Source organism: Aspergillus lucknowensis, assembly GCF_044049455.1.
Source record: "Aspergillus lucknowensis strain CBS 449.75 chromosome Unknown BJX67scaffold_15, whole genome shotgun sequence".
Taxonomy (NCBI): domain Eukaryota; kingdom Fungi; phylum Ascomycota; class Eurotiomycetes; order Eurotiales; family Aspergillaceae; genus Aspergillus; species Aspergillus lucknowensis.
This window is the reverse complement of record NW_027263559.1, coordinates 248712-262818: the sequence shown is the minus strand read 5'-3', so window position 1 is coordinate 262818 and position 14107 is coordinate 248712. Positions and strand designations below refer to the sequence as shown.

Here is a 14107-nt window from a genome sequence, read left to right as displayed (position 1 = left end):
TTGGCTTCCCAAGTTCGCGATGCGCAGAGAGTCGAGATCAATATACGGATAATACCGAATTGCCCCTTGTCAAGGAGGCCCAGGTCATCGACAATTGGTTCTCTCTTCCAGCTCCGAGGAAGCATTTGTCGAGCGCTTGCACCTTGCAGCATCGACAGCGTCCATTGATGAAATGGTTGACATTGTTTCCTGGCCAATGGACAATTGGCGGTGGGCGTCGTATGATCGCGGGAAACTGCGCTTCCGGCAGCCTGGCTCTGGAGTGGACCGTGGCGGTGATGTGCGGTATTTCAAGTACAGCAATTGTACGCCAATTTGGTAGCAATTCGCGAGCCACCGACTAGATGTATGGTAAAGTTGTGTTATGTTGCTCTCCGCCTGGCAGAATCTGAAGACCCCGGATTCTGGCCGCATAGATGACTACTCGTTTCATAACTTTCATAAACCCTCAAGGAAATAGTTTTGTGGACATTGTCCACCTAAAAAGTCACCTCAACCTCCGCCAAACCCCCCATCAGCTCCTGAACCAGCTTCTTCGCGCCCTCAGCAGGCTCCTCGTAAGGCGTCCTCGGCTTCAGCTTCTCCTCCGCCCCCTCAATCCCCGCAAGTGGAGCAGTATAAAGCGCCGTTGCATACTTCGTCGAAGCAATGCCACTCTTACACGGACTCTCCGCCAGCGCAGCCCTTCTCTGCAGATCAAGTGCCTCCGTCACCTTCCCAGCAGTATAAAGCTCATAGATCTTCGAAGCCGTGCGAGGAAACACGTTGGCAAATGCCGCAATGCAACCTGACGAGCCCACGCTCAACCCTGCAACCAGGAAATCAGACTGTCCACCGTAAACCGCGAATTCAGACGCCGGGAATGTCGCTGCCAACCGTGTAATCTTCCCCACAGATGCACATGTCAGCTTGACACCAACCACGTTCGAAACGCCGCTGGGGCTGGATGACGCTGATCCCCGTACGATCGCTGTGATGGTCTCGGAGTCGAGATCAACGCCATTGCAGACACCGGGGAAGTTATATACCACAACGGGGAGGGTGCTCTTGCGGGCAACGTCGGAGAAGAAGCGTTTCACGACATTCGTAGTGGTTGCCTTGCCGAAGTACGCCGGTGGGAGGACAAGAAGGTAGTTTGCGCCTGCGGCTGCTGCATCCGCTGCTAGTTCTAGGACCTGCTTTGTAGAGTGCGCACCCACTCCTGCCATCAAGGGGAAGTCCGGGCCAACAGCCTCGCGGGCTGCTGCGATCAGTTGTGCGCGCTCTTCCCGCGTGAGGAGGAAGGCTTCGGAGTTTGTTCCGAGGATGACCAGTCCCGCGAGGCCTGTTTTGGATAGGTAGGCATAGTATTTCTTCTGTGATTCCAGGTCGATTGTGTCCGTTGCGTGGTCGAAGAATGTCACGGCTGGACACCATACCCCCGCTTTGGGGACGCGGGGCTGCGGGCTGGCCGTTGGGGACTGCGAACCCATCGTCCACGGTTTGCTGTGGTTCACACGAACTCGAAGTCAGTATCGGGCGGGGGCGCTACCAATGATCCTGTTTGACAAAGGGGGTTGGGTTAGTCGGCTTCAGGGATGCCGCCGTCTCTGGGATATATACCTCTCCAACCGATTACTTTATCCTTGAAGTGGGGGACTCCCTCATGAAGGATAATTATCCGGTTCGGGTATGGAGGCCGAGGGTTGGGGTCAAACCGCTGCTTATCGTCTCGTTTTCCACGGGCAGCCCACCCGAACCTCCGGAGAATGGCCGAGTCGAATGTTGTCTTGGTTGCCTATAGATTTTTGAGGTCTCTCGGACGAGCTTTCTGGCATTTAACTTAACATTTCTACAAAGAAATGCAAACTATACTAGAATCATGCAAGGAACCAGATATGCCGAGAGCCATCATCATGAAAGTAAACCTTAGTTCTACATGCAATTTAACTTCACTTCGTTAATGCTGTAAAATGGATTAGCCAACAATCATCGAGTAGAGGGCAGCGACATACCGTAACATCTTCCCACTTCTCCCAGCCACGTCCGCGCACCTGGGCGAGCTCCTCAAGTGTATACTGCTTGCCAGTTGTGAAGTACCCAGCATTGATCTTCGCATCAATCTCAACTCTTGAGTCGCTAGGGATCATATCCTCAGGGATAGGGACGCGCTCGAGGATCTTGATTCCTGAATCAACAATGGCATCATGCTTCATATTTGACATTGACAGCATTCGGTCGATCTTCTTAATACCTAACCAATGCAGAATGTCAGGCATAAGAGCTTGGAAGCGCATCTATATCAACGTCGTCAGCTTCGGTCCGTACGGGGAAGAAAGCACCAGTGAGCACTCACATCTCGAACTCCTGCAATATTCTCAGTCCTGGTGAAGTATTTATCGGCAGTATCCCCGCCACGTTTGCGGGCGTTATACACCAAGTATTTCGTCACTTCTCCGAGCGCCCGGCCCTCCTTACGGAAGTAAATAACGACACCACTACCCCCATTCTGGGCTTCCCGAATTGCCTCGCGAATTCCGAATGCCAAATATGGCCGGCATGTGCAGATATCTGACTGGAACACATCACTACCGTTGCACTCGTCATGAATCCGTAAAGCGAGCTTAACGTTCTCATCGGATACTCGTTCTGGCGGTCCGAAGATATAGACAGTCAAGCCACCAATTGGAGGAAGAAAGACCTTTAGGTCTGGTCTCGTTATCAATTCGGGGTAGCTACCACCTGTGTGCTCAAACAGCGTCCGCCGTAAAGTTGGCTCATCCACTCCGAACCTTTCCGCAACTCCTGGCAGATACCATACTGGCTCAACTGCCACCTTAGTAACACGAACCTCGCCCTGAGAGTCTACAACAATCGATCCATCAACTTCAAGTTGTCCATCGCGGACCGCTTCCCCAATCTCCGCGAGTTTCATATTGGCACGAGTTATAGCCATCGTGGGCCGGATATCCCAGCCGGCATTGATCTCATCTCGAAAATATTTGACGATATCATGGCCGTAGGGATCCATGGACACGATCTTGGTTTTATCGGCCCAAGCAGGTTGCCACGCGAAGTCGAATGTGGGTTGTGTGTTGTTGAAGTCCGGGCGAAAGGCTGGATCTAGATCGCCCGCTGCGATAGCCAGCGCATTGTAAATGCTATAACTACCTCCATGGGCGCCCATCGCGTTACGACGCTTGAGGGACGCCCCGCTGCGGGAGACGATTACCGGACCGCGAGATCTTGCGTCTGGTGCACCCCATTCGAGAGGAACAGGATCGATACCGCTTTGGCCAGGGTACGTGGTCAACTAAAAACATTAGCGATGGCCCATAATCGCGCGCGTGGGACAGGGACTGCTTACAACGATGTGCTTACTGTATCTTGAACTTGAGCTGGGGGACTGGATGATGCTCGTCTCCGCGCTCTTTGCAGTAGTATTGGCATCTTCTTCCACCATGTTGAAGATTAAGGCGAGCGACGGGGAACGAAGTTGGAGTGTTCGCAGTAACTTGAAGACAAAGAAGGATTGGGGAGGCGAAAGAAAGGGGGTAAGGGGGTTGGGGAAGCGTCTCCTGCGTGTGCCCAAGACCGCCTTATCAGCAGCCCCACGATGCAACACATTCTCCCCACCCAGCCATGACATCACTTCCCTAGATATGTACTTCGAAACATGGTGCCTTTTTCCGCCATTTTTCCTACTTTTCTTTTTCAGATGCTCCTGTCAGCCTGTCATAAACATGTGCAGGTCACCCATGGTTGATAATAAACTTGGTGCCAGCCCCAAGGAGGCCCTGGTAAGCATCTGCAGCCTTCCTAGCCTCTACCGCCTCGAAATGTTTGAATTGGTGAGCCACATCGTCTCTGGAGAAAGACTTTCCGGAGACGAAGTCCGGATCCTAGCTCCAAAGAAACCCAGACTTGCAACCTTGATGGGGCAGATGAAGTTTTATTGCCGACGGGGGCACCCCCTCCTTCTATCCTCGTTCTCACTATTCAGTTCTCACTGACATCGACACCGAAATCATGACTGAAACGCGGCTCCACAACATCTTTTGCAACCCGAAGATTCTGGAGGCCATCCTCCTTCATCTTGACATGCTTACACTCCTCACGTCCGCTCAGCAAGTCTGCCGTCGGTGGCGGGATCTCATACAGAAATCTGATGACCTCCAAATTGCACTGTTCCTCAAGCCCTCGAAAGAGAAGGTCACCGGAAAAGTTACCTGTCAGAGAAACCCCCTTATTGAAACGATAATATGGCCGGAGTACTTTCGGAAAAGACTCAACTCTAGCCTGCACCGTCGAAATTGGAACTACGAAGACCTCAACCTTCCAACCCTCGACCCCTCCAGAGAGGCCGCCTTCCTACGCCCCGAAGCGAGCTGGAGACGAATGCTCATCTCGCAACCTCCCAAATTCGGGGTATTCCTGCTGGAGACCAGCGATTTCAGAAAACCGAGTCCGCTCCTCTCACTGGTGAGAGTCGAATGTGAGGAAAGAGGCTGGCCCGTTGGGGTGCTCTCGATAGGTCGTCTCGAGGGCCTTGTTAACATTGACCACCGCATGCCCGGCAGGGATACGCTATTCTTCTGGCCCTCCACGGAATCAGTGAAGTGCATGGAGTACATGCTCCTAGACACCATAAAAGGCCGTCTGCGAAAATACAATAAGAACCTGGCTGAAGCTGTCTTTATCGAAAATAACGTTACTTCATTGTGGAACCCTATTTGGCCGATGGGAGGAGTTGACAAGTGGATAAAAGAAAACGGAGGTTTCCGGATTTACCGGGAAATCTATCGGCAGCCAATTTGGGGCGAGGGTATGGGCAAGAATACCCTCACGATACCCAAACCGAGTTAAGGGTATCGAAATCGACGTTTTTGCTTCCACTCCTTTTTGCTCTGTTCAAGAATCCCTTAGGATCAAGATGATGGATGGCATGTGACCCCCAGCCCGCGAAGAAGAAGGAAAATGTTTGCTATGTGCGCAATGGTATCTCTAAATTTTGCTTTACTTTTAAGAACGTCAAGTAGAGTGTCGTAATTCCTCATACATACACCACAAAACCATCCATTAAAGCCTCCGCGTAAAGGCCGTCTGGCCGAGGCATTCCCATAACCGCCCCCTATATTCAAGGCTCAGCGAGCGTTGGAAGTCTAATGAGACAAGATAGAGAATGGCGTTTACTAGCTTATCCCTAGCCCTCTTACTCTCGTTCATCGCCCGAAGTTGGCCTGGGAACGAGGGTTCTTAATCGTCTTCTTGATGATATCTTCCACTTCGTCCCAATCCTTCGTATCGATCCGCTGGATATCGGTGTTGAAGTATTTCTGAATTTGGGCGAGCATATTCCACTCGTCACGGTTTGAGACAAATGAAATGGAGACACCGACGCGGCCGAAACGTCCGGTACGACCAATACGGTGGAGATAGGTTTGGAAGTCTGCCTGGCGTTCGCGGCCAGCTGGCTGGTGAAGCTCTGGGATATCCTGCAACACAGCTCAGCAAAGTGCTTCCCGATATTAACATGAAGAGCGTTCACTCACGTAGTTAATGACCATGGAAACCGTAGAAACGTCGATACCACGTGCAAGAACGTTGGTAGTAATCAGGACCTTAGCCTGGCCAGCACGGAATTGGTCGATGATTGCATCACGCTGGGAGCCTTCAATACCACCAGTCAAGGACGCAACGGTATGGCCCTCAGCAACCATTCGCTTCTCGATTTCGACGGCCGATGCACGGGTCTGAGACGGTAAGTCATCGAATGCCCCGAAGAATAGATATGATAGCGCACCTTGACAAAAATAATAGACGAACCGACAGTAAGCAGACCATATAGCTGAACAAGTGTCCTGTACTTGTCCTCCTCGTCGGCGCAATCCAGATAAAGTTGTTTGATGCCCTCGACGGTCAGTTCCTCATGCTGTAGGGTAAGTTCATTGGCCGAAGGTGCGAATTTCGAAGCGTACTGGTGGACGTGAGTAGGGAAAGTTGCGGAGAAGAGAACGACCTGGATGTCCCTTGGTAAAAGCCTGTGAGAAGAGTTATTGAGATGTCCAACATGTCATACGTAGACAAAACTGACGCTTTCACTCGGATGCACTGATCGCCCAGACCCTGCTGGTCGAGCATATTATCGGCCTCATCTAGCACTAGGACTTTAAGCTTGACAGCGACCATGATACGCTTCTTGATCATATCCATTACAGTCCCAGGGGTACCGACCACAACAGAGCACTCCAGCTTGGTTGGGCGAGCAGTGGAATCCGCCGGCACAGCGGTCCCAATGACCAGCCCATCAAGGAACTGCCCCATGACTTGAATGACACCAACAATCTGCCGGGCCAACTCTCGTGTGGGTGCCAGGATCAAGGCTTGTGGCGTCTTCTGTAGCTGTTCGGAGGAGAGGTCCAAGCGGCTGAGGATATTTAAGACGAAAGCAGCAGTTTTACCAGTTCCTGACTGGGATTGACCGACTAGGTTTTTAGCAGGGTTACCCATCAGCAGAGGGAGTGCTCTTTCTTGGATCTTGGAAGGCTTGCGAAAGTTCATAGCGGACAATCCCTGCAGGATGCGGGGGTCTCTTCATAGCGCAGACACGTCAGTCCATTGAAAAGTAAGTAATAATCATACGATGACACAAGCGACTTACAATCCAAGATCCTCGAAGTTCTTCACGGAGAATAGGGGGTTATTAGGGTCAGCTTGGAGATCACTGAGCTTGACCTCAACCGTGTATTCTGACTCATGGAGGTCTGAGCCGCCCAACTGACTAGCAGCACCATCGGTCTGACCTTGTTCGGTGGCCTTTCCAGCGTCTTCTGCTGTCCGCCGGAACGTTAGCGCGTGTCCGGCGCGATAAAAGTCTGGCAAGCCAGGAACGGGCGGTCGAACTGTCCTGGGGTAGCGAGCGTACCTTGAGGGTTTGATTCATCCGGTTTCGAGACGCGATCAGCAAGGGAGCCACCAGAGGGTGCGCCAGACGCCATTGTCGAAGCTGTGACGGAGGGGAAGAGTCGCGAAGTTGAAGAAGTGTTGGTGACTGGGGAAGCGCGGTGAATTGGCGGGGTGGGCAGGGCCGATCGACGGTGGATCAACACGAAACAAAGCAAGTCCAACACACTCTAAGAAGGACAGTTTTTCGGGAGGCGATCAGGATCTTATCTGATCCCACAAACAGCTCAAAGTGGCCTTGCGGTTTGTGTATGAAAAACAACAAAAGGCGCAGAGAAGCATCCAAAAGGCCGCCAAGAACACCAATAACCGAGCTGTGTGCACTACGCTGTAGGAGGGAGGCGGTATAAAAGGCGGAGATGTACTTAAATGACGTAACAGGTAATAAACCCTGGTCACAACGTGCGGGCAAACCAGCCATCTGCCGCAGTCAAGGTGGCAGACGTGGCCTGATAGGCCTGTTTTGTATTGTCACGGAAATTCAGCCAGAGAAAGGCTCTCTCCTCAGCGCGGCTTCCCCGCTCTCCCGCATTGCCCGGCGAGAGATCGAAGCAAGACTCAGGCACTGCCAGTGACGACTGTCAGGCGCGGTCAGGGTCGGAGAGACGGCGCGGAAATCCTCTGCACAGGACCATCGACACTATCGTCTGACGGCGCTCTCTCTTAACTTCGTCTTCCTCTCGTCCGGGAGAGATCTTCCCCCTTCTCTCCACTGCCGCCTGAGATCCACCACTCGCATGCGCCAAAATTCCTATTAACTGTCACAAGGACAATGACAGCCCCCGAGGTTGCTCCTCAGTTTGGGGCGGAGTTGAAGGCGAGTGTTTGTCTTTTGGGTTCACGGCCTGCATTATCTAACGTTTCAATCGGAGCAGGATGCCTTCAAGCCAGTCAACAATTGGGTATGGTTCACAATGTCACCTCTCTACATTCTCGATGCCGAGGGCAAAACACAGCGAAAGCATTGCCGTACACGAGCACCAGTACTAAAATACTGATATCTAGGTTTCCAATGGAATTGGATGGCTGGAGGAAATACAACAGTTCTACCGGGAGCGGAGCGTCATCGAGAAGGAATATGCTTCGAAGCTTACGGCTCTCTGCAAGAAATATCACGACCGCAAGGCAAAGAAGATCAGCCCATTAAGCGTTGGAGATAACCCTACCATGACTCCGGGGTCCCTCGAGAGTGCTTCCCTTACGACATGGACGACTCAACTGTCAGCTATCGAATCGCACGCCGCGGAGCGGGATAGGTTCGCAACAGACCTACTCGTTCAGGTTGCAGAGCCCATGAAACAAGCTGCGACACAGTATGAAGAGCTAAGGAAATGTCACGTCGACTTCCATGCGAAGCTCGAGAAAGAACGGGAGGCCAACTTCAGCGATCTCAAGAAAGTGAAAGGTAAATATGACGGTGCTTGTCAGGAAGTTGAGTCCAGGCGGAAGAAAATGGAGAGCGCTTTTGACCACAGCAGGAACAAGGCGCAGACGGTATATCAACAGCAAATACTGGAGATGAACAACGTCAAGGTGATTTTGATGGCCTTCCGATTTAGTGCTGGCTGTTGACAGCAATTAGAATACCTACCTTATCAGCATCAGCGTCACCAATAAGCTGAAGGAGAAGTTCTACCATGAATACGTACCGGAGCTGCTCGATGTGGGTAACCAAAACCATCATTTTCTCAGGAGCTAGCTAACGGACTGCAACAGGGACTGCAAGACCTGAATGAAACTAGAGTATCAAGACTCAACGCGCTCTGGTCTCTTGCCGCGCAGCTCGATAAATCATCCCTATCAAAAAGTTCAGACCATATGGCAAACCTCATCAACGAGATCCCCCGAAACCAGCCACACCTCGACTCGCTCATGTTCCTGCAGCACAACGTGACACAGCTCCAGGAGCCTGCTCCTTTAGGTTTCGAACCCAGCCCAGTATGGCATGATGATGATACCCTTGTTACCGACGAGGCAGCCAAGGTGTTTTTGCGCAACCTACTAAGCAAGAGTAAGACGCAAGTTCGTGAGCTGAGGGTAGAGTCCGACCAGAAACGGCGCGACGTGGAAGGGGCCAAGCGCATACGGCAGAGTATTCAGCAAGGGCGTGACAATCGGAACGAAGTTGACATTGTGAGGTCGATATTTTATATGCAGGAGGCTTTACACGAGATCGAACGCAAACGGCTAACGGCCGAAGTTGAAACATCCACTATCATATCAGTGGTCGGCGACCTCTCGCTTGGAGCAAAAAATCACAACTTCAAGTCGCAAACCTTCAAGATCCCGACCAACTGCGACCTATGCGGAGAACGCATTTGGGGGCTATCTGCCAAGGGATTCGACTGCCGGGATTGCGGATACACTTGCCACAGCAAGTGTCAAATGAAGGTGCCGGCAGAGTGTCCCGGTGAGCAGACAAAGGAAGAGAAGAAGAAGCTTAAAGTTGAGCGGCAAGAGCAGGCCGGCGCCGCGCCGGCAGTTGATCTTGGGCCAACCAGCGCCTCCTCCACAGCACCATCGCTTGCGCGACGGGATACAATGAATTCGTTGAGTTCCGGGTACGCGGTTAGCGCCAACCGCTCCTTATCCAACGTCGGCACCCAGGAATCCGTTGCGGAACTTCCCGCTGCCAACGCGCCTTCCCCCGCCCCGGCTGCTGCCACCCCGGCTACGACGACCAAGCCCGCAGCAAAACGCAATAGGATTCTTGCCCCTCCGCCAGCCCAATACATCAGTAGCCCACCACCTGAAACGCCTGCGTCGCCGCAAAAAGCCAACGGCCGCGAACCCCGCGGGAAGATGCTCTACCCTTATCAGTCCACGGGTGCAGATGAGGTCAGTGTCGAAGAGGGCGAGGACGTCATTATTGTTGAACCAGACGGTAAGCACGCTATCTCCTTTAGAAATCACTTTTCAAACACCTGATTGATTATCTAGATGGGTCTGGTTGGATGCGCGTTCGGTCCGAGTCCTTGGGTGAAGGTCTAGTCCCCGCCTCCTATGTCGATGTTTTACCCACTCCGCCACCTACCTCCGCTAGTCCTGGGGCCGCTGGTCGGCCTGGGTCGACGTATTCGAGCTCCTCTGTGTCGTTAGCAGGCAGCACAGCCGCGGCGGGTGGGAAACGGGTGGGACCCGCCGTCGCACCGCGTCGCGGAGCAAAGAAACTGCAGTACGTAGAAGCACTTTACGACTACGACGCCCGGAGCGACATGGAGTGGAGCATGGTTGAAGGAGACAAATTCGTGCTCGTCACCCGCGACAGCGGCGACGGGTGGGCGGACGTCGAACGCGGAGGCGTCACGAAAAGCGTCCCAGCAAATTATATTCAAGAGGTATAGGCATAGCTATAGAACTGACGATCAGTCGGACTGTATATCAGCACGAGACTTTGCAACCTGCCCTTCCTTGTCTTCTCTCTCTATCGTCCACGTCGATATGTCGCCGTATGTTTCTGATCTGACTTGCATCATGGAGTTTGGAGATTAGCGGTGTTTTCCTTACTGTATCCTTTGAAGCTATCTAGAGATTTCATGGATGAAGCCCTAAGCTCGCTGTACAGCTTCTCCTTTCATCAAGGCGTCTTACATACCCACAGCTAGCAATATCTACAAGTCCGTAACTTGGCCCAAAAAGCAAATAAAAACCAAGTTTATTAACCTTTGTTCCCCATATCTCATAAGTTACCCCAGCACCACAAGGGAAGGGAACTCCAGGCCCAAGACAAGAGATTCAGTATCTCGCACACAAGTCTCATCACGAAGCCCCTCCCTCCACTCCACTCCTTTTCGACTCCGACCATCGACACGCACGCGGACCCCGCACAATACGCCCGGGCAAGCGCGGAGATTCCTCCGCGATCACCGGCGGGCTTCCGCAAGACGACTGGCCGGTGCAGAGGAGAGCAGAGGAAGGGAAGATTCAAAAAGGGGGGTTATGGGAAAATTATGCTTGGAATACTTGGGGGGGAAATCGGGCTTGGATGATCGTCGCAGATCGATGAGCGAGCGGTTTTTTCATTTTTTTTTTTTTTTTAGGAAAGCTCAAGCGGCTAGGTACCGAGCGGAGCCCGGCTCTTGGTTGTTTTTTTGAGGTTTGGGAGGAGGATGGCTTGGTTTGGCAAGGCAAAGGGACGGGGGAGGGAATGAGCATCCTAGTGATTGGTTGGGTGTCGAAGAGAGGTTCTACCTACTCGGTACCGACTCGGTACCTAGGCAGGTCGGCAGGTATCCATGGATGAGCTGAAGAGTGGAAAGGGATTTCGTTTCTCGCGGCTCCATCCCTCACCGATGCTCGATTGGGTGGCTGATAGAGAGAGCCTAGCCGGGGCATGCTGCTGTCCGGGGCGTCGAGGAGACGAAGAGAGGAAATATGAGATCCTGATATCCTCAAGCGATTGATATAACTTATCAGGTTAGGTAGTTAACCAAGCTACTATGTTAAGAGTAGCTATCCGTTAGGGCTGCAGCGCTATCTTAGATAAACACATAATGATTGTTGTATCCCAGCTCTTTTCTCATCCATTCTTTCCTTCTTTCTTTTTCTTTCTCTTTTCTTTGAGTTCTAGTTCAAGGTAGAGCTAGGAAAGGTCCTGTTTTCGCCCTATTCAGAATCTCATAGCCCTCGTCAGATCGTCATCATCGTTGCAATCGTTTCCGTCATCATATAGCCAATTCAAATGCTACCACCCGGCAACTAGGAAGAGAACACAATCTGACAAAATAAGAATGAGTATCACCACAAGCAATCGTTATCGGAGATCGTTTTCTTCTGTATACCATCTCCAGTCCTCGGTCACTATGTCGTCCTGGAGGCCGTCCAGGTCGAAATCCTCGAGAGAAGGAAACGCAGCTGCCCCACCGCTCCCGTCGAGCATTGACGGGTCCCCGTAAGGATGGCCAAAAGGGCTAATCATCGCCATGGATGTAGGGATATCAGAGAAAGAGCTCAGCGGTGGGGATAATGACCCGAGCGGCAAGCTTAGAGGGGAGAGGCTGCCGTATTGGCTCGGGTTGGGATACGAAGCGTAGTGTGGCTGCTGATGCCCGTGCTGCGGTGCGCGCGTAGAAGACGATCTCGCGGTGGGGTTGCTGGCGCGGCGGTGCGGCGCTCGCTGCGGTGGGCCTCGGCCTCCCGCTGCTACTGCTGCGGTTCCAACTCGAGGAGCAGTAGCGTTGGAGGATTGAGAGCCACGGCTATATCCCTGGCGCGAGGAGGACTGGGTCGCGGACGACGGGGCGGAAGATGATGTCGGGCGCGGCGCGATGGGGAGAAACGCGGAGGGATTTGGACGAGCTTGTCTGCCAGATGCTCTCTGTAGTGCAGACGAGGGACGAAGAAAAGCCAATTAGTATGAACATCTCAAATTTGAAAATTTGTGTGAGATGATGATGTGGTTTTTGGCTTGCATAGAAGAAGATTATTGAGGTTTTTTGCAGAATTGAATATCTAGGTTTGGTGACTGTTTGGTAGTGGGTGGTGATGCTCTAACATTTTGCGACTGGGATTTCAGCTCCGCTTCGCGTTTAAGCCTGTTGTGCTCATCCGGCGAGTTGCAGGGAGTGCAATTGCATATTGAGCAAGTCGAGAAGGGACGACCCTTCCGGTTGATGCGAATTAGTGGTCGATCTAGGAAAATTGTCAGTACAACAATTGAGGCTGGGGGGGCAGAAGCGAGATGGGGGAGAGACGAACCATGGTGTTTGCAGGTAGAAACACGATGGCCGCGAACGCAAGCTTCACAAGCCCACTTTTCACCGTCTATGAGCATCCCTTGGAGGCGCTGTGGTGAAGGAGAGGAAAGGAGCCATGGTGACGGGGGGAGGGCGCGATGCGATTTATACGTGTGGGTTGTGGATCGGGGACGGGGACGAAGGCGAGAGGACGGGGAGGGAAATGGAAATGGAGTCAAACAAAGCAATGATGGAAATGGAAAGGAAAGGAAGAGGAGGAGTCGAGCTGGGTGCAGTAGTAACAGTGGTGCTAACAGCGGTGCAGTTGGCAGGATGGCAGCTCATCATCGCTCCAGATCGTCCTGCTGCGTCGCCGCGGTCAAAATCGCACAGCCACTCGTGGATATGGGTGCTTCCTCATTTTGTTTCTCCCTGAGCGGGACGATGGGTCAGTCCTGCGTGGTTTTCTCTCCGTCTTGATCGTTTTACTTAATCGAATCCGTGTGCGTGGACGCTGCTGGTGGAAGCGTGTGGGAATCCGCCTGGGAGGAGCAGCAGCGGGATGGGAAATGGCTCTCAGCATCAGATTGTGTGCGGCATTTTCCGACCAAAGGAGTCGCTCTCGACAAAAGTCCAGCAAGCAAAGAATTGATGGGGGCAAAGACTCATCCAGCAGATTCCCCAATTGTCTTAGTTGCAGCCAGGCCGAATGGTCCAACAATTCCCTCATACAATGCGGATGAGCATCGTTCCCGGGTTGAGGATCCCCCTGTCCCATCCGTTGCCTTCCCACTTCTCTTGGAGACTGAAAAAGTTGCGTCCATCGTATCAATCAGTTCCCATCAAGTTGTATCGAGAATGCAGGTCATGAACCCCAGATTTTCCTTTTCCTCGCAGAACTTTATTTCCCACAGCCAAAATAAAAAGCAAAGTTGCAAGAAGGGAAAAAGGGCAAACGCTCGGGTCACTATGCGGCTGGAGACACGCTCTGAAGCTGTTGGAGAACGCACGCAAAGACCAATCAGCTGGTCATGCGAGAGAGCCGAAATGAAGGAAATGAATGGAGGTGGCTGAGCCTCTGCTGCCGCAAGTGCTGTCTGAGGTTTTGCTTGAAGCTTATCGCCAGAGCCAATCTGCTGCTGTGGCGCTGGTCGGTCCACAAGATCACGCATGAAACCAGAAGCTCATTTTGTTTCTGCCCACACTTTCAAGAGGGACGCAGAATTGACAGCTGTCATCTGCACAGTTTCCTCTCTTTTTTTTCCCCTTTTCGTCCCCCATTCTCAAGTCCTTGAAAGAGGACTCTGGTTCTCAGCTCCTCCTGTTGGACTTGGTCAATCCTGCAACTGCCACTCTCGCAGTGAGAGTGAAATACAAGTTAGTCTCGCTTGGCACGAAGGCCTTCTCCTCCAGATCCACAGCAAGCTACTTGGCTGCAGCGAAACGAGCCACACCTGGAATTTCGGAAGGGTTTGGAGTCTCTCACCTCA

General features: G+C 52.4%; 5 protein-coding genes across 5 annotated transcripts; 3 read left to right on the top strand and 2 right to left on the bottom strand.

Moving 5' to 3' along the window:
- Positions 1-479: 479 nt before the first annotated feature.
- Positions 480-3442, bottom strand: BJX67DRAFT_380336 (GTP cyclohydrolase N terminal-domain-containing protein; the record flags this gene model as incomplete). Its single annotated transcript, XM_071032771.1, has 4 exons — positions 480-1460; positions 1995-2276; positions 2336-3292; positions 3347-3442. 4 exons carry the CDS (start codon positions 3440-3442, stop codon positions 480-482), a joined length of 2316 nt encoding a protein of 771 aa, XP_070887114.1.
- Positions 3443-3619: 177 nt separating this feature from the next.
- On the top strand, positions 3620-4953 carry BJX67DRAFT_62108 (uncharacterized protein). Its single transcript, XM_071035247.1, has one exon. It carries the CDS (start codon positions 4009-4011, stop codon positions 4843-4845), a length of 837 nt encoding a protein of 278 aa, XP_070887113.1. The 5' UTR covers positions 3620-4008; the 3' UTR covers positions 4846-4953.
- A 29-nt stretch (positions 4954-4982) lies between these two features.
- On the bottom strand, positions 4983-7202 carry dbp5 (ATP-dependent RNA helicase DBP5). Its single transcript, XM_071028885.1, has 6 exons — positions 6905-7202; positions 6641-6809; positions 6074-6571; positions 5783-6020; positions 5532-5732; positions 4983-5474 (listed from the first exon to the last, which is right to left on the bottom strand). Exons 1-6 carry the CDS (start codon positions 6975-6977, stop codon positions 5202-5204), a joined length of 1452 nt encoding a protein of 483 aa, XP_070887112.1. The 5' UTR covers positions 6978-7202; the 3' UTR covers positions 4983-5201.
- A 276-nt stretch (positions 7203-7478) lies between these two features.
- Positions 7479-10605, top strand: BJX67DRAFT_351146 (putative actin polymerization protein Bzz1). The gene is made up of 6 exons (XM_071028884.1): positions 7479-7759; positions 7818-7844; positions 7948-8475; positions 8525-8605; positions 8659-9826; positions 9883-10605. The coding sequence occupies exons 1-6, from the start codon at positions 7715-7717 to the stop codon at positions 10284-10286; spliced, it is 2253 nt and encodes a 750-aa protein (XP_070887111.1). The 5' UTR covers positions 7479-7714; the 3' UTR covers positions 10287-10605.
- Positions 10606-12374: 1769 nt separating this feature from the next.
- BJX67DRAFT_61556 (uncharacterized protein) lies at positions 12375-13183 on the top strand. The gene has a single exon (XM_071035243.1). The coding sequence runs from the start codon at positions 12555-12557 to the stop codon at positions 13095-13097; it is 543 nt and encodes a 180-aa protein (XP_070887110.1). The 5' UTR covers positions 12375-12554; the 3' UTR covers positions 13098-13183.
- The last annotated feature ends 924 nt before the right edge of the window (positions 13184-14107 follow it).